The sequence below is a fragment of the Branchiostoma belcheri genome, unplaced genomic scaffold (assembly GCF_001625305.1).
Source record: "Branchiostoma belcheri isolate BF01 breed outbred unplaced genomic scaffold, Haploidv18h27 scaffold8, whole genome shotgun sequence".
Classification (NCBI taxonomy): Eukaryota; Metazoa; Chordata; class Leptocardii; order Amphioxiformes; family Branchiostomatidae; genus Branchiostoma; species Branchiostoma belcheri.
The window spans coordinates 4,086,777-4,109,577 of record NW_017804464.1 but is presented as its reverse complement, the minus strand read 5'-3'; the positions used below and the strand labels follow the sequence as shown (position 1 = coordinate 4,109,577).

General features: G+C 40.8%; 3 protein-coding genes across 4 annotated transcripts in view; 2 read left to right on the top strand and 1 right to left on the bottom strand.

Moving 5' to 3' along the window:
- Nucleotides 1–10,583, bottom strand: part of LOC109486102 (nuclear pore complex protein Nup155-like) — a 33,584-nt gene extending 23,001 nt beyond the window's left edge. For both annotated transcript variants that reach the window (XM_019789786.1, XM_019789787.1), the window contains exons 1-15: nucleotides 10,403–10,583; nucleotides 9,350–9,494; nucleotides 8,511–8,648; nucleotides 8,057–8,153; nucleotides 7,782–7,852; nucleotides 7,527–7,619; nucleotides 7,126–7,286; nucleotides 6,496–6,601; nucleotides 5,595–5,760; nucleotides 4,870–4,967; nucleotides 4,270–4,422; nucleotides 3,750–3,850; nucleotides 2,999–3,169; nucleotides 2,257–2,430; nucleotides 1,546–1,645 (exon numbers count right to left, since the gene is read on the bottom strand). In XM_019789786.1, coding sequence (XP_019645345.1) covers nucleotides 1,546–1,645; nucleotides 2,257–2,430; nucleotides 2,999–3,169; nucleotides 3,750–3,850; nucleotides 4,270–4,422; nucleotides 4,870–4,967; nucleotides 5,595–5,760; nucleotides 6,496–6,601; nucleotides 7,126–7,286; nucleotides 7,527–7,619; nucleotides 7,782–7,852; nucleotides 8,057–8,153; nucleotides 8,511–8,648; nucleotides 9,350–9,488 — 1,768 coding nt within the window. In that variant the 5' untranslated portion in view covers nucleotides 9,489–9,494; nucleotides 10,403–10,583. The remainder of the gene's footprint in view (nucleotides 1–1,545; nucleotides 1,646–2,256; nucleotides 2,431–2,998; nucleotides 3,170–3,749; nucleotides 3,851–4,269; nucleotides 4,423–4,869; nucleotides 4,968–5,594; nucleotides 5,761–6,495; nucleotides 6,602–7,125; nucleotides 7,287–7,526; nucleotides 7,620–7,781; nucleotides 7,853–8,056; nucleotides 8,154–8,510; nucleotides 8,649–9,349; nucleotides 9,495–10,402) is intronic.
- A 421-nt stretch (nucleotides 10,584–11,004) lies between these two features.
- On the top strand, nucleotides 11,005–17,726 carry LOC109486198 (S-phase kinase-associated protein 2-like). The gene is made up of 11 exons (XM_019789913.1): nucleotides 11,005–11,126; nucleotides 12,342–12,537; nucleotides 13,078–13,207; nucleotides 13,403–13,511; nucleotides 14,461–14,634; nucleotides 14,950–15,084; nucleotides 15,475–15,579; nucleotides 15,757–15,811; nucleotides 15,959–16,083; nucleotides 16,691–16,801; nucleotides 17,397–17,726. The coding sequence occupies exons 1-11, from the start codon at nucleotides 11,038–11,040 to the stop codon at nucleotides 17,584–17,586; spliced, it is 1,419 nt and encodes a 472-aa protein (XP_019645472.1). The 5' UTR covers nucleotides 11,005–11,037; the 3' UTR covers nucleotides 17,587–17,726.
- Nucleotides 17,727–20,047: 2,321 nt separating this feature from the next.
- Nucleotides 20,048–22,504, top strand: LOC109486064. The gene is made up of 4 exons (XM_019789754.1): nucleotides 20,048–20,213; nucleotides 20,680–21,519; nucleotides 22,052–22,272; nucleotides 22,463–22,504. Exons 1-4 carry the CDS (start codon nucleotides 20,048–20,050, stop codon nucleotides 22,502–22,504), a joined length of 1,269 nt encoding a protein of 422 aa, XP_019645313.1.
- The last annotated feature ends 297 nt before the right edge of the window (nucleotides 22,505–22,801 follow it).

Below are 22,801 nucleotides of genomic sequence, written 5' to 3'. Positions count from 1 at the left end.
AAGGTTAGCAGCCATGAGCATCTTATCCTGGCAATCACTAAAATTCTTATCAGTGTTTACGGTATCATGCTTGATCATATTAGCCACTACTGGGTCTAGAATCGGCGCCCGAAGTGCTAATTCAACATTAGGTGGAGTGGGAAAAGTTTTCCTTCCTCTCTTCACTAAGGGTTCGGACCATCCTCTAAACCCGATGCTGTTTGCAAAGCGATAGAATCGTCTTTGGTGATTTTTGGGATCAGCTTCCTCTACTATGACTCAGTATAGACGTGAAATGTGTGGCAAGGACATGAAACAAGATATGAAACATGTCTTCAAGACCGATTTGCCCACCGGTTCCTCCAAATACTTATTTGAAGTTATTATCGTAGGGATTATCAAACGACAAGGAGTTACCTTCGTCAGAGTCAGAAAAAGGTGATTTTTTCCCTCCTCCGAACACTCTTCCACTTCAGAACCTGGATGCTCTCGCCGGAACCGACTACACCGGCTCGGCTGGTCGACGCTACCGCCCCGTCAACGTCCCGAGGTTGACGGGATGAACTGGACGCCTGAGGAAGTCCCAAGCTGGAACTGATCCACTGAAGAAAAGAGGCAGCGTCGAATCCAGGCGGGAAGGGTGTTTCTGATGGAGGTGGGGGTGGAGGAGACTATTCCCCACCAAGCTTCGGCACGGTCGGGGAGCCCAACTCCTCCGAGTCCGGAGGAAATTTAGGCCGGGGCGGCGGCAGCTCCGCGCTGTCTCCTTCCTTGACCGATGTTCCCGGTGCCAACGCCGAAGGGGCATTTCGCTCCCAAGTGGCGGATGTTCCCGGTGCCAACGCCGAAGGGGCATTTCGCTCCCAAACGGCGGAATGAGGTTGGAGTTCTTCTCTTTTTCCTCCGAACCTCCAGCTGTAGGAGCGGGGACTTTTCGTTCACCCGACTCCTCTTCCTCCTGTCCGGAGGCTTGTGCAGACACGCCTGTCTTTTCCACGGCCAGGAATTTTTCCTGACTAGCGTTGGGAAACAGGCCGCTTCTCTTGCCGTTACGACCCGTCTGGTCCTCCGAAAGGCTACCTGAATCGCCCTCGTGGGCAGAAGACTTCGTTTTATCCTTCTTTTTGGGCCTAACGCCGAAAGAAAATCCGAAAAAATAAGGAGTAGGGAAACGAACGTGCACCCCTCTGCGAATCACAAGGAAAATGGCGGCGAACAATGTCATTACGTCATGATATCCCGTGATGCTTTGCGATTAGAGCTTTGTACACGTGCGCCACCTAGCGATAAGCATAGGAAATACTGCATAAGGTAAATGATATACCCAAATAGGGAGTGTGCAGGTATAATGGTTGTTATATATATAAAGTTGAATATTACAAAGAAGATTTGTTCCTTTTTGCATGGACCTAAATTGAGTTCACACTCATGTTAATTAATGTTATAGAATACTGTAACAGTTACTAAATAGAGTTGAAAAGTCAAAGTTGCATCTATAACTCTGTAGATGATGTCAGTGCATTATATGAAATGAAAAGACACAGTATTGAGGATTAGGTCCACCACCTGGAGCCTGCCCCATGTTAGTGATGTCTGGAGCCACAGGGAAGGCAAACTGGGCCTCACCACCAAACCTGAAGAACGCGCGAGTCGCCCATTCTGAAACCTGTATGGAAGAAAACAGTGTCAAACATCTGTCAGTCACAATACTAACCTCTAGTACACATTTGACTACCAGTTCTCTATTGCTTATGGGGGAAGGGAGCAGGGACAAGGTTAGGGACAAAATGAAACAACACAGAAAAGTAAGTTTTAACTAGAAAGGTAACATTTGCAAAGCAAATGCATAATGTTTACCTTCGCATGTGGTCTGCTCTGTTAATTCTTACTCAAACACATTCATATATAATTATATATGGTGACAGGAGTCTAAATACGTCCTGCTATAAAATTGCAACATCACGTAAACCAACACCAGTTACCATGGTGACAGATGTCTGTCTTTTCCTTCTGCGAAGGTGAACAGATAAACTCTCCATTTTGACTTCCATGTGCCATGAGGAATCGTGGGTCACATGTCATTTAGCTTGGGAGATACCACATGGGGGTGGTTGGGTTCAATTGATCTACAGTCATACTCTGACTGAAAACCAAGGGCATGAAACAACCTGAATTTTACATCGATTCACTTTTGACCTATGGCAACATGTGAGAATTTGTGTGCTTGGAGCTTGGAGTAAAACAAAGTTTTCGGTTCAAAAGTTTGAGAACTCTGACCTCCTGGTCACTAGCAGCTTTGGAGCAGGCTAGGATGAGACAGGTGGCGCAGGCCTGCTCATCCCTCAGCAGTTTGAAGAAGGCCTCCACCTCCTCACAGTCTGGTCCTCCGTTACTTAGCAACAACTGCCTCAGCTGGTCAACCGGTCGCAGCTGGTTCAGTAAGTAGCTTCCCTGTGGCAACAAACAAGTATGATATTTCAACCAACTTAATGTACAATGATGTATATACAGGTTGTAGTAAGTCAACTAACACTCGAAACTGATAAACTGACTACTATTTTAAGTGATAATATGTAAGATTTTTGCGCCAAAACTGCAAGTATAAATAATTGAAATTTTCTCATCTAGATTGTCATTTTCAATAACTTTAAACATACATGTATTAGCATCACTACTTCTCTTTTCCAGCGACTCAGTGCAGTACAAGAATATGTTGCCCCAGGCCCGCTGTATTTTTAGGAGGCTCCTAAAAAGAGTGTACGCAAACAGTGGTTTTCGTTTGGGTATCTTCGGCAGCTTCCAACACGTTTTTGCAGCACAACGACATTGATCTTTTACTCCCCAAATGTCATTATGAACTCCGGTAGGCTTATATCGCAAGAAAATGTGTAAAACAAATATGTTTAAAATTTCACTTTAACTATCTTACTTTCAGTTAAAAGACAATAAGTTGAAAGACAATAAATACTAGACGTACCTAACCTCTCAAAAAGAAATATTTGTTGACGTAAACACCCACCTGTGCACTGAGCACCACGTATCTCTTAGGAGGTAGCCAGTGTTGGTTCACCACCACTGGGGGCAGGGACTTGGGGGGAGCAGCTCCATTTTTGGGCCCGAAGATGCCAAAGTCTTCGCCATCTGACACCTCCGTTAGGACCCAAGTCCTCCCGTCAATGCCAAGTGTTATCTGTTCACAAGTTGATATGATCGTTGGTTTTTGGGAGCCAAAATTCTGTTATACGTCTGGGCTCTAGTGACTTGTTTATATCTATGTAGCACGTCGGCAGAATATACTGCACCTGCGTGAAACCCGTAATGTATTGTGCATAGTACTTTGGCCCAAGAATGTCTCATATAAGGTCGTATTCAGGCGTATAAGGTTATTATCCCATCTGTAGTTTCCAAATGTCATGTTGGCAAAGATATCCTCTGCAACAGGCAAAATTCTGATGCAATGTTGACCAAATATCCAAAAATCATGATTTCGCACAGGTGAAGTACGTTCTGCCAATGTGCTCATCCATGTACATGTATATAGCAAAGTGGTATCAATGAAAAATGACAAACTTATCAAAATGCTTATCATCTGTTTAGCATCTATTAAGATGAGGGACAAATAAATATTTTGGATATAAAGTGTGGCTTTATGAGATGGAAGTGTTCACTTTGACAATGTTTTCCCAAATAAGACATGAAGTCGGATTGTGACGAATAAGACATGATGTAGGTGAAACTTTGGTCAAGGTTAAAGGGTCAGAAAAACTGACCTGAGTCTCCATGAGAGGGATCTGGAAGGGGAAAGTGTCTGTACTGAGGCACCACAACATGTCAGAGTCTTCTGCCTGAGAGGAGGCCAGCAATGTGGAACCTGCAACAGAAGAACAGTTAGGTACATGCTAGTAGTATGCTAGTTGTGGGGTCGTGTGGCACAGTCGGTAGCGCATTCCGCTCACACCCAAGAGGTCACGGGTTTGAATCCTGCCCATGTCACCGATCTTGTGCCCTTGGGAAAGGCACTTAACACGACTTTCCTCACTTCACTACTTTTACGTGTGTGTGCTCACAATCTAGGGGGGTCCAGGGGCAAATTTGGGACTTTCAGTTTCAAGCCTCTAAAAATGCAATTTCACAGGGTTGGTGGTGGTCCTTTATATTTTTACCTAAGATTTTTCTTCAATTTTGTCCATCAAAAATTTAAAAATAATTCCATCACATGCCAGATAGTTCCTGCAATTGAAGGAAACACAGGTGCTGGCTAGAGCCCTGTTAAAAGTAGGTTAACTTTACCTTTCCCATAGAAGGCTGAGTGGATGTTGGTTGGTCTCTGGGGTGCAGCAGTGGCAGTAAAACCAGGGGGTAGACGGACATGCACCAGGGCCAGGAGACTGGGGCGTGCCTGGGGCTGGTTAAAGTAGCTGGTCGTAAAATACAGCCTCACTCCTGGGGAACATAACAAACTTGTTACAGATATACCAAACTAGAATCTTCCTGAGAAAGTGAAAGAACAACGGTACAAGTAAAACTGGTACAAATTCAGTTTTAAATTAGAAAGGTAACATTTGCAAAGAAAATGCATCATGTTTACCATCACATAGCCCAGCTCAACTAACAAACTACTGCTTTGTGCTTACTCAAACACACTCATATATATGGTAACCATGCAGCCCCTCTTGAACTCAGTTCTGCATGGCACTTGCAACATGATGTAACCCGACACCAGTTACCATTATAGTGACAGACGTCTGGTCCTGGTCATTGACCTTATAAGTTTGGAGAAGAAGAGGAGGAAAAAGAGAAAGAAGAAGAAACAGAGCAAAAACAATATGTTTCCCTTCGGTGAAGGTAAATGTATTTAAAATGCATTATCTAAAAATTTTGCTAGCTGACCTGTTTGGGTGACTGCTACCAGGTGTATGTTGGTGGAGTCTGTATTAGGAACAGCAGAGATGTGTACGATGGACTTGAAGTTGGACCTGTCAATGGTGCTGTAGGAACAAAACAGCTTCATCAACTTACAACAGTCAATCACAATCAAAAACTTCTTACATGACTTGTATCTCCTGTTTTTAAACAACTTTGTTTATAAGAATCATTTCATGCCTCAACTATACATTATTGGCACTGGGTAGGCCTCCCTAAAAAAGGTACAACATGAAATACACAATTAGGATTTTAGTTCAATAAGATTGTCCTAAATAAGATAAATACAGAAACAAGTCCCACTGGTACTTGTACAGGGTTCTTACCAGGATTTGTGAAGTTGATGTTTTTTCTCTGTTTTGGCTTCATTCCTTAGTCAAATTTGCTTTTTTTTAAAGATTTGTGAAAAATCAGAAGGTTCTCACCCTCAAAAAACACCCCTACGCTGGTTGAAAGAGTTTAGGGGCTAAATCACGGTATATGGGGTCAAAATCACTAGCCTGGGTGCCATCCGAATTTGTAACGGCTACCCCGAAAAAATTGTTACAAATTCAGATGGCACCCAGGCTAACAAATCACAGCATAGGGGTCCAAATCACAGTGTAGGGGGGCCCCTATGCTCAAACAGGCTAGTGAGAACCATTTTTTATAATGTGCATTGGTGACATTCCAGAAGGCCTTAGTAAACGTACCTGGCGATCCTTGCTGCATACTGTACAATAGTGGACTGGTTCATCCAGGAGACACGCCCCATGGCGGTCCCATCAGCACCAAGGTCAAACACCTCCAGAGTGCCCTTCTCTGTCCGTGTGTAGAGGACATGCCGGCTGTTGTCTACTTCTATCTGCACTATGGGGTCTATGAAAAGGACAGAATCTGTTAGAGGGGGTTTGGTGTTGTGCATGTTACCTCTTCAGTGTTAGAAATACCCACCTGCAATCTGCATTTTGCAGAGACATTTTCAACATTGCGGAAGAAAAATGAAGCAACCTGAAATTTTGCACACTGAAAAAATCAAGCTTGGGGTTCAACAGTGTTTAATAGCTTTTGTATTGACTCTATAATATACAAGTAGTTTTTCATGTATTTTTCAAATTGCATGTAAAATGTTTGCCCACATGCAATTTTGTATATGCCATGGGTTTAGATCCAGACTTTTAATAAATAATAATAAGTGTGTATTTGCAGAAAGTATTATTGAATTGCAGAACAAAATTTTGACAATTCTGCAACATTGCAGAAAAAAGTATTTCTACCACTGCTCTTGCACTGCAGTAATACTAAGTGTGGTAAGGTACAGGCCAGATATGGGCATTGTACAATTGGGAAAAATTTCACATCTATATGGATCCAAAAATGGAGAAGAAAGTGCAAGATACACAGTCATAAGTCCACTCTTCCCAACTTTGCTTGTCTCAAATTTTAAAAAATCCAAGACAATAGAAGTCTCCCAAGACTTGTAATACAGTATCAGTGTATCTAAACCTTTTTAGAGCTTAACAGTATGTAATCCATGCCAAGACACATAGAACCCATCTTTCATACTATAGTATTTGTATACATTTCTACAGAAGCCCATGGTTGTTAACATACCTTCCTCTGAGAAGGAGAAAGTGAGGAAAGACGGCACCAGGAAGGAGAGAGAACTCATGGAGTGGTTCAACTTCTTACAGCGACGACTGAACCAGCCCTCCTCTGCCTGGAACAACAAAACCACACTTTTATTGGCATTGTTAAATCAATTGGCATTGTTAAATCTCCTTCAATGGCAAATATTCTAGCAAAGAGTAAAACAAAAGCAGTTTCACATCCAGACAGAGATTTTCCTGTTTCCATCACAAAAATGGCATCTGTACTCCTTCAAATTTCAATAGCAACTGGAAAGGTAACATAAAGTTGCAAAGCAAATGCATAATGTTTACCTTCGCTTGTGATCTGCTCTGTTAATTCTTACTCAAACACATTCATATGCTGATAGGAGTCTAAATCCATCCTGCTATAAAATTGCTGTAACCCAACACTAGTTACCATGGTGACACTGACAGACGTCTGGTTCAGGTCATTGACCTTATTTGTTTGGAGAACAAGAAGAGGAAATAGAGAAAACGAAATATGTTTTCCTTCAGTAAATATCAACATTTTGGCAATGAATAAGCTAAAGCCATTTCACTTTCAGATAGAGACTTGCCTGTCCCCTCCACAAAAATCTCAACTGTGCCGTACCTGGTATACTACTTCATACAGGCACCCATCCTTCCCTGCCAGGAAGATGCGTCCCTTGTCTGTTCCCACCACACTCAGGATGTAGGTGTTGTCAGACGGGATGGAGAACAGGGGATCTGGCAACAGGTGCATCTCTGCATACTGACTTCCAGGTGCTGCACCTGCAGATATGGAAACACCTGTATCACATGCATGGCAACCTGTAACTTTAGACTCCAGCTATGGAATCTATACAAGATACTTCCTTTTGATAAACTTCTGCTGAGGAACATACAAAAATTTTTTAATTTTACCTCTTTATGCTGCCTTTCCTATAGAAAATTGGTAGCCAAATGGCTACTTCAATGTGCTATATCAAACATTTAAACATGATCAGCATCTTGAATTCTGAGGTACTGTACCTTCAGGAGAATTGGCAAAGCTGACTCCTAAGAGAACTATGTCCACTGGAGTGGTCAGGCACAGGAGGAACTTGATATGGGGCTGGAATATACCTGCAATATTGGTTAAAAACAATGTGTTTGAATGATAAAAACATGGCCTCCAAAGAATATTTGGGATATTAATTGTTTCCTTCCACAGACATGAAACATACAAGTACCAGTACTATTTTCATGATGGTTTAACTTTTCCATCAATTCTATTGTCCAACTTACCTGGCTTTGGTTTCACCAGACCTGCACTGAGAATGGTTTCATTTAGCCCATCAAAATATGCCAGGTCACTCCTGAGGAAGCAGAAATAGGACAAAAGTCAGAGTGCCATAGAATGAAAATCTAGATTGTTTGTTAGGTTAGAGAGAGAGAGAGACACGGTGAGAGAGAGATCACCTTACTTATAAACCCTGGAAGTTCAAAGTTAAACAAGTTGCAGCTGACTTGTGGGATATCATAATTACAAATATCAATATTAATCTAGCAGAAGAATTTACCCATCCTCATAGTTCCACACGAAGATGTCACTGTCGATGGTCAGCCACGCCCTACTGATCTCTGGGAACACTCCCATCATGCAATTGCACTGCATACCTGTAAAAGTCTGGTTAAGGAAGCTCCTGAACAAATGTAGATCCAGACCGCATGTCTCTTCAGTGAGTGAATAAATACAATACAAAGTTACAAACCTTACCTTATACATTTTTGCTGCATAACAGTGTGTGCAGCAAAAATGTAAACTTAAACTCACATACTCTTTTCCAAATGCGAAGTGCTAAGCAGAGAAAGCAGTATGTACCATTTTTAAAGTCTTTGGTATGACTTGGCTGGGGATCAAACTCACGACCCTCCGAATGCAAGGTGAGCACTCTACCCACTTGGCCATCACACCGGTATAGTGGGTCAAAATACGCGTGCATTTCCAGTTGTTACATATTTCTAAAAGGATACGGCTGAACTGTTCAACCAGCTCAGGAGGGAGGGGAACCCTCCTGACAGGACTGAGGAGAGGCAGGTTAGCCAGGGCAGGGTGGAGGGTGGACAGGGCAGGGTAGTCCAGCTCACTCACTCCACTCATACTGGGAGATCCTGTGGAACAGACCAATCACAAGCATTAGGCCTAGGAAAAAAATGTTGTGTTTCCTGTTTCCCAACTTAACCTAGAAAAAGCTACCCACCCTGAAACCAACTGAAACAGGAAACACAACATTTTTTTTTCTCTAGGCCTTAAATTTAATATCCAGGTCATTGTTTTCAATTCCAAGCTGATTTGTCCTGTTTACATTACAATTTACTTTATTGTGAACTGATTCAACTGCTAACTCCTTAGACCTAAGTGTGTAACAACTTATTAGTGTCTATATATTGCTTACAATAAATGGGGATCCATATATACCAGTTTGATTACTTCTTGCAACGTGTGTTTGATCCATATGTTTACTCTCCTAACAGGTACACCGTACACGTATATATAGTCTAACACTTAGTTGCATCTAGAGAGTTACCATAGGTCTAGGATACTATACAAATGAGAAACTACAACCCTCACTAACCAATCAGGACCTACCTATCACACTATATATCATGCAAATGTCTCTTTCCATATGGTCAGCTACTACAAAGGTCATGGCTGTTAAAAGTGCAACGGCCAGTCAATATCCTATCATGTAATCTGTTTGCCTCCAACTTATAAGTTATACATAATTTCATCAGCCAGACTTTACTAAGCCATTACTAAGGCAAGTTGATTTCATACATCATAACAATCATCAAATAAAGAAGAAAGTCACCATGTGAGGAGACCCTGAGCAGGTCTGACAGATCCCCGTACTGCCTGTCAGATACGATGTTCCTGTCAATCTGTTTCCCAGCAGCCTCCAGGGCTTCTTGTGCCGACGCCCCTGCTCCACCCAGTCCAAGGGATGCCATGTCTGCCTGATAATATACAACAATTTTCTTAAAGCAAATTATGTAATATTTTCACTATTTTTAAACATTGTTTTACACATTTTCTTGCGCCATAAGCCTACCTGGGTTTGTAATAACATTTGGGAAGTAAAAGATCAACGTCGTTGCGCCACAAAAACGTGTTGGAAAACTGCTAACTCCTCTGCTGTAGCATGGATCACGGCCATGCTGTTTGTTTACATTTTTTTTTGGAGCCTCCTAAAAATAGAGCGGGCCTGGCGCAACTTATTCACGCACTGCACTTAGTTGCTGGGAAAGCAAAAGAGCGACGCTAATAAATAAATAGTGTTGAAACTTATTGAAAATGTCAATCTGAAAAATTTCAATTATCTACATATCTACAGTTTGGGCGCAAAAATCTTAAATATTTAAGACATATAATTCGAGGTGCTCATGTAAATACTTACTTACGACTAGCCATGGACCACTCTGGTAACCCTTTTTGCATGATAATGCCTGTACCACGGCTAACTTACGACTTACTTGCAAGGTTAATTTTCTAGTATACTAGGGAAAGGGGAGAAAGGGGATTGACCATGGTATACTTTTTTGCTGGGTCGTCTCAAAGAACATAAAAATCATAGATAACTTGATATACAGTTTGGAGACTACCTATGTGCAACTGCAATTATGATAATTGTGCATAACAATCTTTCGCACGTATCACTTTTCTTATACATGTAACTTTATTCTAGAGTTGTCAGGCGAATTCAAAGACATACAGTATCATGGTTCAGCTGGCATAAATTATGCTATATCATAACTTTTGTTCTGGTTTCTGATGTATGTAACGTTTTGGGTCCATGTCCGGAAAAATCTTTATCTATTTTTCCTCCACAAACAACATATTGAGCTGAAACAAAAATGACACATACCTTCCAAATGAGCCACGTAGTTTAGAAGATCACTCAAACGTCACAGTAAATGTCAACTCCTCAAGGAAACGTAGTATAAACTCTGAAAACTGAAATTTTGAAATTTTTCTCTAACTGGAAGCAGCCATTTTGCCCGCCATGTGTTACGTCAGCACTTCTGCGCAGGTCAGCACGCAAATTTGGACCATTCGAAACTGTGGGGGGAAAAGCTATGATATTAAATTTAAAAAATATAAATAACTCTAAATGTACATGATTAAGAGATAATAACATCGATTATTGTACATAAATATATTGTTTTGTGTTCCTAAATGCCATCATGGAGACTGATCACCAACATATTCAGTTTTTTTACTGCACGATATTTCTAGTGTCACCTTTGTATAAATAGAATCATTCAAATTGCAAGCCGAAACCAAAACCATGCAAAAATGGGGAAAAATATCTCTATAAATCATATTGAGCACATGAATATCATAAATATCGTAACCAAGTAGATGATGGTGACTAATAATGTTTTTATATAACTCAAACACGTTGGTTCGATACTTAGAAAACGAAAATATGAGCTACTTCCGGAAAGTATCCCCTAACCGGAAATGGCGTTATTGACCAACTCAGCAAATCGTGAGAAGATGGCGGCAAACACGAACGGGAAGAGATCGTCCTGCAACGATTCGGACCTGGACTGCAACGAGAAGCGGCGCACGCGGGCTCAAACTAGGTGGGGACATAGTTTATACCTAGACGCATTCATCTAAGTGCTTATTTCTTAGTATCTGTATAAGATTTCGTAGATTTAAGCTATTTATGGTCGTCAAAATAGCGCGCGAAATTTTGCACCAAAACAACATGTAGCGCGTTGCAGGTGATCAACCGAAAATTTTGTTTTCATATTTTCCTGTTCCTACGATCAAATTGGGCTTTTTTGCTTCTTTCTTTAGATTTCTTTTCATATCGATTTACGTTGTTTAGGGTACGGGACTAGACATCAAAAGGAAGGCCGACATTGTGAAACCACGGAGCATTTTTACACCCGCTGAGGTGGTAGGCTTGTGGCAATTTACATGACAGACTTCAGTCGGCTTTCCCAGACAAACAAACTCAGCGGCCCCGCTTTTGTATGGATATTCTGTACTTGGCGGCATGCTTCAAAAATTCCACTGCAATTCTTATGGAAATCTGGACGTCGATTGTTCAGCATCTTGCGTTAAACGCTGTCAGTCAGAATCAGACTTTGCCCAGACATTTGAACAGTTGATACATCCCTCCTGACTGAACAAGTAGCAGGTATAGCGTTCACTCTATAATTTGTATCAGATTGTGTTGCACCCATAACGGTAGCGATTTTCATACATGCTTCATTTTTCTAGACAGAATTTATTGCTTGCAGGTCAGTGAAAGAAAACCTCCTTGGTTTACTACTAGTACTAGTATTTTGAAACCTCCTTGCTGAAAGTATCATAATATGTTGTTTATTTGTATGGGACGATTATGAAATTCATTTATAAACGTGTTTTATCAATTATGAAATTGCTGTTGAATGGGAATCATACAGTATGGGTTCATTCACGTATCTTCTTCTTCTTTCATAATTTTTGAGACAGTCACCTTCAGCTAGCTGAAGATTCTGCTGCCTTTTTGTGGCTAATACGAGATGGGGTTCGCCAGGCTTCCATCCAGGAAAGTCGTGTAAAGTGCAAAGTGCCTTTCCCAAGGGCACAAGATCGGTGACATGGCAGGGTCAAGCCCGGGACCTCTTGGTTCTGAGCCGAACACTTTGCCATTACACCACACGACCCCACATGTATCCATAGGGATTTGCCCTCATGCAAGTTAGAACTTTGACTAGACATCCAGGTAATAAGATATGCCAAAAAAATATTACTCAAGCAACTGGACATGATTTTAGAATGTTGATTGTAAATCTCTATTGCAGGAAAATCCGTTCCGAGATTTTTGAGAATCCGTCGGCGACAAACATGACGTTTATGACGTGGGACGTTGACCCCATCATCACACAGCACATCTACGATGACCTGGGCGTGCGGGAGATCCTGGTAGAGGACGACTGCGTAGAGAAACTCCGTCCCACCCCTCCCATCATGGTCAACAATGGACTCTTCCCTCCTAAGGTTGGTAGAGCACAGGTTTATTTCTTTGTTTCTTGGAATGGAGGCAGTATAATCTCTAAATATTGTCCTTGGTACAGCACTGTCACTTCCAGTAAAATGAAGAGCAGTTAGCAGGCCATTTTCAGTGTTTTATGTGATCATGAATAAGCAAAAAAAGGCTAAAACAAACAAAGACTTGTCACTTCTGAGCTAGCCTTGGTAGTGACGTTCATTGGCATCTTTCTGTCTTGAGACGTTAGAGTACTAGAAAACTCTATACTGTTACAATACAACTACAGGACAATATACTTCCAATTGAACTCTCAATAGTATTATGTCTACAAAAGCATTAGACTCATCCTCCATTCATATACACTGTACTTGTAACTAATCCTGTGTTCGTGTGACAGGTATAAGTGGGTCATTATCCCTGAGGAAGGTCATAGGTAAAATCTTGTTCATCTACCATTGCCTTCGGGCTTGAAGACTTACATACTACAAACATGTAGTAGGTCCTATCACCATACTACTAGAGTTTACCATACATTGTTTCCCACTCAGCCCCGTAAGTGTGAGACAGTCCATTCCCACCCGGGGGAGAGCAGACTTCGCCCCCAGCAGAAGACCACGCCCTGTCGCTGGATGTCCCAGAAGCAACACAGGCAGAAAATTGATGCAACAGCAGGTCAAGGTCGGTTATTTTTTAGCTAGGCACTACAGCAGAACTTCTGGTTTTGATATCTCATGATGTAGACATGCAAGGGTCACAAATTTTGGAAGATAGATAGCTCTTGGGCTAGGGAAGAAATGCCATTAGTTTAGGTCCCCTAGCAGCTTGTTCTGGAACTGCAGGGCAGTTTGTTTAAAAAATCTAGTTTTCCTACAGTTCCCTGGGAGAGATTGTCAGATGAGCTGCTCCTGTCAGTCTTCAGCTGGCTCAACAAACGGGACCTGTCCAGGTGCATGATGGTCTGTAGCAGATGGCACAACGTAGGGTAAGTCACCATTGTTTACTTCAACTGTTTGTATTTCATCATTACACCTTCAAACTAATTAATTTTTCATCAACAAAATCTTGTGCTTGATTATTCCGTATAATGTCCTTGATTATTCTCATTGTTTTGCCATCAATTAGTATTTTGTGTAAAGTGAATTAGCTGGAAAATCTAATTAAGAATCTTAGTTTCAAGGAAATTGTGTTTCTTTATCTTTGTTGTGGAACACATTGTGTTTTGTTTTATTTTGTTTGATGACAAAAAAGTAGATAAGTTCAATCAGACATTCAATGCCAATCATTTACATGTAATATGTGAGTGGATCATGATGAGGCAATATCAGCATGTCTTGGTTGGTCTTTTTTTTATTTACATATATTTATTGAGTATCAGGCAAGAAGCACAGTTACTTATAATGCTTTCTACTGAAAAATATATTTATTGAGTATCAGGCAAGAAGCACAGTTACTTATAATGCTTTCTACTGAAAAATATATTTATTGAGTATCAGGCAAGAAGCACAGTTACTTATAATGCTTTCTACTGAAAAATATAAAACAAGAGTAAAACACAATGACAAAATACTATTACATACATAATTTAAAAAATGTGTAAAAGAAAAATGAGTGTAAACAAGACAAGTTGCTGATCTATTACAAGAATCTACCTGTACAGTAAATAAAGTTTTGAACTACATTGAAGACATTACAGTTTTGTGAATGTGAAAGTGGCGTGGACCCTCGTAGCAGTAAGGAACATAAAGAACTGTCATTGAGATGCTGTAGCTCTACTATGTTGGAGAGAGATGATAACAGAGTACTTCTTTGACTGATAAAGTATACAGTGCAGAAAGTACATAGTTGGTTGTTCATGTCATATTATACATCTAGCACTAACCAATTTAAATTGAATTAGGATTACTCATGTATCTTTTTTATATTGCCTACAGTTTGGATGAATCTTTGTGGGGAAGAATAGACCTGTCAGGAAAGTCCCTGCGGCCTGCAGCTCTAGGCTATTTGGTGGCCCGAGGGGTGACTGTTCTGAGGCTAGCCAGAACGGATGTCTGCTCCCCAGTCTTCCATGACGAGATGGGACTCAACTGTATGTCTGTCCAGGAATGGTCAGTAGTTTTCATGTTGTTTGGACATCAAGGTTATGTACATACTCAAGCAAAATATTTGTAAACATTGTGATACAAAGCTTAGAAAACAAAAAAATAATTGAATTTCTTGAGTTGCGTTTTCTTCTGTATGCTATTGTTTCTCCTGATACTCTTTATGTTTACCAAAGGAAAACACTGAAACTCTTTTTCTTATTGCTACTTTGTTTGAAATTTAAAAAAGGTGAACCATGGAGAACGCAAATTTAGAACCCTCGATGTATAGTCTTGTTGTTTTGTAGTGTTTCTCTGACATAATTGTTTTTCCTGTACCAGTCCCCTGAAGCTGCAGTACTTGGACCTGTCCATGTGTAACATTGAGGTGTCGTCTGTGAATGAGGTCCTGCGACTGTGCAGCAGACTGGTCAAACTGAGCCTGGAGTCATGCAGTGTGTCAGGGGAGACACTCAGGTAGACAACTCAACGTTCTGTATTTATTATCATACCCATCTGCAGTCTGCATTTTGCAGAGACATTTTCAACGTTGCAGAAGGAAAATTAAGCAACCTGCAATTTTGCAGACTAAAAAAATCAGGCTAGGGGTTCAATGGTGCTTTTGTATTTACTACTCTATAATACAAAAGCTTTTGTGTTTACTACTCTATAATATACATTCAAGCAATTTTGCTGTCAATTTTTCTTGTCAAACATGCAATTTTGTATATGCCATGGGTTTAGATCCGGACTTTTAAGTGTGTATTTCCAAATTGCAGAACAAAATTTTGACATTCTGCAATAGCAGAACACTGAAAAAAAGTGTTTCTACCACTGGTATCTGACCCAATGTTTGTGTATCCACAGGTACATTGGGCAGTGTTCAGACCTGGACACACTAAACCTGGCCATGTGTACAGGTATAGGGGAGGACCATGAGGCTATGGCTTACATGATGCAGCAGTGTAACAAGTAAGTAATGTCAAAGTCTGGTTCTACCATTAGATACAATCATGTCTTGTAATGTGAATGTACTGCCAGGCCTGATAGAATGTACTTTTTATTACTCTTACTGAAGGTCCAGTGCAGCAGATAGCATTCATATAGAAATCAGAATCATAATGATATGCTTTTCTTTTTCTCACTTAGGCTGACGAGTCTGAATATTGCATGGACGAATCTCAACTACCCCACTCTAGCCGCTGTAAGTACTGTCTTGAGTTCAGTTGTACGTGTACATTATTTTTCATTTTTCTTGCTTGATGATGACAGTTCAAAACATACTCATATTACAGCTTGCGATGCCATAGGATGCAATACAAGTGTTATATAATTTTTTCTTCCACTTCAGGTTGTAAGCAACCTACCAAGGAGTCTTGAACACCTGAACCTGAGTGGATTCAGAAGTCTGCTGACTGATGAAGCTGTGTATATGGTGGTGCAGAGATGTCCAGGTCTTATTGAGTTAGATGTCAGGTAAGACAGTGTCTTCTCTAAAATTCAGTCACAACCAAGGATTTCTGGGGTTTCTCTGATAGGCAATGTGTTTTGCGATCATTTCTTTTCTAAATGTTTTGTCTTGAAATGTGTTTGCTTGTTGTTTTATTATGATCTGCATTAGTGTTACATAAAGTTTGCACTATTCTACCTGCGAATGCATCCATTGTTTCACACCTTCTCGTCCAATTGAAAGTACAGATGATATGAAACTGAAATTTGCAAAGCTAAGACAGTGATAGAAATCCTTTTTTCAGTGTACTGCAATATTGCAGACTGTCAAAATTTTGTTCTGCAGTTTGGAAATACTTTCTGCAAATACTCCCTCAAAAGTCTGGATCTAAACCCATGGCAAAATTATACAAAATTACATGTTGGCAAATATTTTACATGCAATTTGAACAAGACTGGCAATGAAAACATACATTGCCATGGCGACGGTGGTTGCTGTTAGGGTTATTGTTTGCATGGCAAAATTGCAGGTTGCTTAATTTTTCTTCTGTGATATCGAAAATGTCTCTGCAAAATGCAGACTGCAGGTGGTATTTCTAACACTGAGAACTTTTGTATCCCCCCCCCTCCCCAGTGACAGTAGCTTGCTGACTCCCACCACCCTGGAGACTCTCATCAATGGACTCCAGTCTGTCAGACACCTGGCACTCAGCCGCTGTTATCACATCAACACAGCATACCTAGTGTAAGTATTTGTACTATTTCACAGCTACTGTTATCACATCAACACAGCATATTTAGTGTAAGTACTAATAAACTGGTGGACATACCAACTACTAAGTACCCAGCTCAGAAAAGAACAAGAAATAGTCATGCCTTCAAGTACTGGAGTTATCAACCAAGGATTGAGGTGTTCAAAAAGTCATTTTTTCCTAGAACTATCGTAGAGTGGAACTCACTGTCACCATGTACAGTAGGGGCATTGTCAATAGATAGCTTTAAAGTTAAAGTTTAGAGTTAAATGTTCAAGGGTTAGGTGTACCAAGTCGTGAAGCCAGCTGCCGCCGCATCACGTTCCTGCGAAGCTAGTGTGTTACGCCGACTATACAGATACAGATATTTGTACTATCTCACAAGGCTTCTCTTGAAAACATTGATTCATTTGTACATCCATCCATTTGTTTGTTTGTTGAATCATTGGTTTGAGCATCAGTGATAGATGAAGTGCTCAAGTCTGAGAACATTTTCCCAATTATTGTCTGCACAACATTTGTCTAAAATCAAAAGTTTGCCAATAGAAATGTGTCATTAATGTCTCTATTCTTTGTTCCCCATGACAGGAACCTTGGTGCCATGCCCAAGCTGGCTACGTTAGAAGTCTTCGGCATCTTGTGTGAGATCGGCATTGCTAACCTGAAAGAACTCCTCCCTCGCGTGAAGGTGAACACTCGTCTCTTCAGCACGGTGGCTCGTCCAACCACAGGCTACCGCTGGACATCCATATGGGGACTCAAGTGTCCCAATATGTAGGGCCAAAGGCCTTTTAGAAATCACTCACGTAGCAAAATAGAACTAAAGGTCGCAGTCATTTGAGCATTACATCTAGGTAGAGAAAAACTGTTTGGAGCCTTTCCTGATCTTGCCATACAATAGGTTGTGTATGCAGGGCTCGAAATTCATTTTTGGGAATAGGTGCACTGGTACACCCAACCTAAAAAAATTGGGTGCTCCAAAATTTTTTTTGGTGCACCATACAGTACAAAACCTAAATATAGATCTTACTTCTCCTCTTCTGAGATTGAATCTGAAGCTAACTTCAAAATCTTAAACAAGTACCACAACATAGATTTTATTATTTTTCTTGACACTAGACAAGACAAAAATACCTACAAAAATATTTGGGTGCACCAGTGTACCCACAGAAAAAAATTGGGTGCACTAAGGTGCACAAGCACTCAGTATTTCGAGCCCTGGTATGCATTGTTGGGATGTAATCATATACCAAAGTGAGTCAGAGAAGATAACTACTTTTTCCAGTAAACTTTAAAGCAATATCAGCTTTTGCTCAATAGACTTCATGAAAGCAATTGACATTCCAAAAATGTGTAGACCACTCCTTACTGTGTTAAAGCAAATGAGCAAGCTTTTGGAGGAAATGTCTATCACACATGATTAAAATTGTATATACTAGTAGTTTTTTTATGTTGATATTACTATCTGATTATAAACTAAGCTATTTTGTAAGAAAATGCTGTAGATAAATAACTGCATTCACTTCACAGTGTTTTGCTCTTTTCAATTTACAAATGATATTGATAACAATAGCAAATTCAACTTATTTGGTGCTCAGTTTTAAATTGTAAATTCTGAGGACATTAGATTTTAAACACACTTGAAAGTTGTAACCAATTCATTCAACCAAAATTATGGAAGCCCTCCCAAAAGAGCCCATTACATGTTTATGTTGAGAAATACAGGAATGGAGCAGTCTTTGAAAAGAAAAAAGACTTGTTTCTGAATTCTTTGGGAGTTACTGTTACATCAGCTTTGAAAGCAAAGTTGTGCGAAGTTACGTTTTTGAGACCATTTTGCTTCACTTTTTTGTTCAAGTTATTGTAGAGAAAAGTAACATCTGTGTCCATAATATCACCAGGGTCCATAATATCGCCACCTTGAGAAATAGTGTGCTTAAAGATATTTTTACTGTAACATACTTTTTGTATGCACTCCTGCACACCTCAAATGTACATTCCTAGGGTATGTTGCAGTAAAAATATCTTTAAGCACACTGTTTCTCAAGGTGCCGATATTATGGACCCTGGTGATATTATGGACACAGATGTCTCATCTTACAGCTTGCATATAAGCTGGTTAACTGTATTACTTGTATCACAACACTGTTGCCGTTGTTGCTAGTTGTGAATTAAATGCTACAATCATGGTTCGAATTTAATACTAAGGATGTAACATTATTGCACTATGGGGTGGATCTGTCTCAATTACATGTACTAGTATGGGCAGAGCATATGTTGGGTCTTACAGCTATGTATTTGCCTACTTATTGCATCTTCCCAAGACAAGAAGGCAAAAGTAACTTCTTCCTTGCCCATGTTGTGCAATGAAGTAAAAAGGTTGTTATACACTTTCCTGCTCATTGCCGCAATGTTTGTTGGAACATATAAGCAATGTGTAAAGTTTAATCAGGAACTCGGTTTTTGAGGGAGAGTTGTACAATATATGGTGATGGGGTAGTAAAATTTATCTGTAGATATAGAGAAGATGGATTTATTGGTAGGGTTTATTAAATGATATAGTTCTATTAAATAAAACAAACTTTGTTCATGTAATTGGTGTTGTTTGCATTAATTATAAATTTTTAAGTCAGTTTCTCCAGTTTCTTACACACGGTTGGCTGGGAACGTTTCTATATGGAATAATGTGCCCATTTCTTGTAAAAATTACCTCAGAATTTAGTGGTAGGAGGAGAGATTCTTTGCATCGATAGATGCACTGGGGCTATTCCAGTAAAGAAAGTTGGATGAATGCACAGATAAAATATTTTTCACAATAGTGGTTGGTTGTAATCCCCTACCAGAATTATTAAACACAAGCTAAAGATCGTTGTGCAAGAATCCTAAGATTCAGGTCATTTGGATTTAATACCAGGGCCTCAGATCCCAAAATGTGCATTGTTTTGCCTGCCAAAAAACGACTGGGGGTATTTCTGCCACTCTACCTTTATGCTAAAATTCAAGTAATTTGGCCAAAAAAATTAATTAAATCCATTTTACGAAATGGCAGCAGAAGAAACACGAGGGAAAACAATATATTTCATCCACACCATGGTATGGAGTGAAATACCAAAAGCATGTTCTTTCAGAAAGTGTGATCATACAGAACCTGGTTCTAGAGTTGGCAGAGACTTCAAACAATGGATGGTGTTCCAGAACCTGCCCTTCGGTCCGCTCCTAGTTACCAGTTTTACCGAACCATGGCTGCTGCAGTCGCCGTGTATCGCTTCGTGACATGGGCCAGTAACGTGAAAGACGTGGCTGTAGACAGGACTTGTAGTGTCTGCAAGGCTGTGTGTTGTTGTAAATGTTGTTCGGGAGATGCTGACTCAACTAACGGAGACTGGCTGTACCGCGAACCAACTGGTGAGCAGCATCACTACTTTACTGATTATTAAAGTCTCTACATAAACAAAAAAAAAACATAACGCGTATTGCGTTCAGTATTTAAATGCAGCTTTTTCACTCACAGCACGAAAACAGATATTCAAGCAAAATTTGCGAAATACGTACTGAAACCTGCTTTAAGACGGGAAAATATTTCGGCAGACTTTAAAGATCAATTATAGCCTACTGAAAGATTTTCGCAGTGCAGCGTATGGCAAATTTCTTTACGCGCGGTTTACAGATATTGAACTATGCACGGTATCGACAAACATGTTTAACTTACATGTCCTGTACAGATGTTTACAAACAGACCTACAACATAGGTCGAGAAAGTTTTTAATCGTGCATTGTCAAGATCAGTGGTTAAGTCCAGTAGTATATTAAAAAGAAAAGTTGCACATGTGGATCTAAGACTCTACTTTCTTTTTCATCCTTTGGTTTCCAGGTATTCAAATGGTCCCTCCTTACATTGATCTGACCGATCCGACCCTGACGTTTGAAGAGGTAGACGAGAGAGAACCGGGTTCTGAGAAGGAGAAAACTAGCTTCTGTTTCTGCGGAGAGGATGCCGAGACAAAGGAGCCTGCTGTGGTGACGCTTTCCTCGGTTGAGGTCGTCATAACAGATCAACCTCGTGCTTCGAACGGCGACTTCGCTCAAGCTAAGTCAACGGCAGCACTGGACGACAAAGTTCTACCAGTGTCGGTCGTCTCTGCAAATGATGAGTCAGCTGCAGCCAATGCCGTTCCTCCGAATAATGAGTCAACGAATACCGTCCCTCCGAATGCCGTCCCTCCCAATGCCGTCCCTCCCAATGCCGTCCCTCCCAATGCCGTCCCTCCCAATGCCGTTCCGTCCAGTGGATGTGGACCTTCAGAGGCGCCGGACCTGGAGGTTGCTACGTCGTCTGCTAACGACCATAACGAGCTTCTTAGCTTGCACAAGAAAGATGTTTCAACTGACAACTCTGTTGTTGATGAGGACGATGCTGATGATGAGAAAGATGGCGTCTTCCCGAGCTTCTCTCTCGTCCAGACCATCAACAACAAGAAAAGCCCCCGTCCACTCAGCCCTGGTCAAAGCGCCGGTCCCTCGCTATCTGCTCCAGCCCTGCAGCGGACCTTCGGGATGAAGACCTCGGGCGCAGGTCCACCCGAGCGCCGAGGAGGAGAGGCGGGGTGTGCGCGCGGTGGCACGGGCATCAACCTGCTGAAGACCGCGAGCCTCAACTCCTTCCTGTCGTCCGTTAGGACCAGCAACACATCACTGCATGCCGCGATGCTCGGTCAGTTGTGATTTTAGTAGATATAATCTGTTTAATACTCAAATCGAGCATTCATTCAAAAATATCTTTCCTCCATATTGAAATTTAACAGAGGGCACTACACAGTTATCATTACTTGTTACATAAATGCGTTCCAATAATATTGTCTTTAATTTGAAGCGTACACACTGTCGTCTTTCAAAGAGACTCGAAAGTGAAGGATACAACTATTGGAAAGTTTGTAAGCTCTCGAAAATGCCTTCATAACAACGTACAGTTTTTTTATTCCATCTTTTACAAGACAGCGACGGCACACTCAAGTTTTTCAACTTATATTCAGTATTTTCATGCTGCCACCAACACAGACAAATGAATGAGCGAACAACAGGCAATCTTACTCATTTTCACCTGAGTAAAGTGAGGAAATTCGTTTAAATTGCTTTTCCCATTGGCACAAGATCGGTGGCATGGCAGGGTTCGAACCCAGGACCTCTTGGTTCCAAGAAAAGAACTCTACCGTTACCCCACGTAACTACTGCATTGGTTTCAACAGATGCTGCTGACTTTGGACTTCAGCAGTTCCTGCCAGCCTACAGACCAGCCGTGCCGCGTCAGGGTAGGAACACTCCCGGACTGAGCAGGTACCAGGTCCTGGTCGGGAAGACTTGGCTCAGCAAGCTGACTGCAACCGGACGCAAGCGCCATCTAGGGGCCAAGCGACGAAGTGCAAAGATGAAGGACAGAGAACGCCTGGTTACCCAGACAACGGACGGGGTAGGTTTCCATGGAAACAAAACATACTGATACTGACGTTAGAAGTAGTTCCTTTCTAAACTCCATTCTACTAATATGATTGCAGTTGTTTGTTAGCTATATAACCCTTTTACACCCCATTCTACATGTATGTACACGATTCTAGCTTATCATTTGTGTTGCATTTCACACGCATTTTTGTTTATTTCAGATTCGTGTTGTGATCGAGTTTGGTGAGAGCACCACCTTGTGAACAAGTCAAAAAGTGCAGCAAACAAAGTTCAAAGAGAACTACATGTACATCAATGGCTTCCTTGTGTCTCCAACAACCTGTCATGCTGCTATCTCAAGAATCACTATTTGTATGTGGACAGATATTCATATTTTCATGCGTATTTGTAACAACCCTTATCCAGAAATGTCACTTATACAAACTGTATGTATGTATGTATGTATGTATGTATGTATGTATGTATGTATGTATGTATGTATGAATACAAAATTGCAGTATTTTTGCACAACCTCTTTTTTGGTCAGTTCCAAATCCATT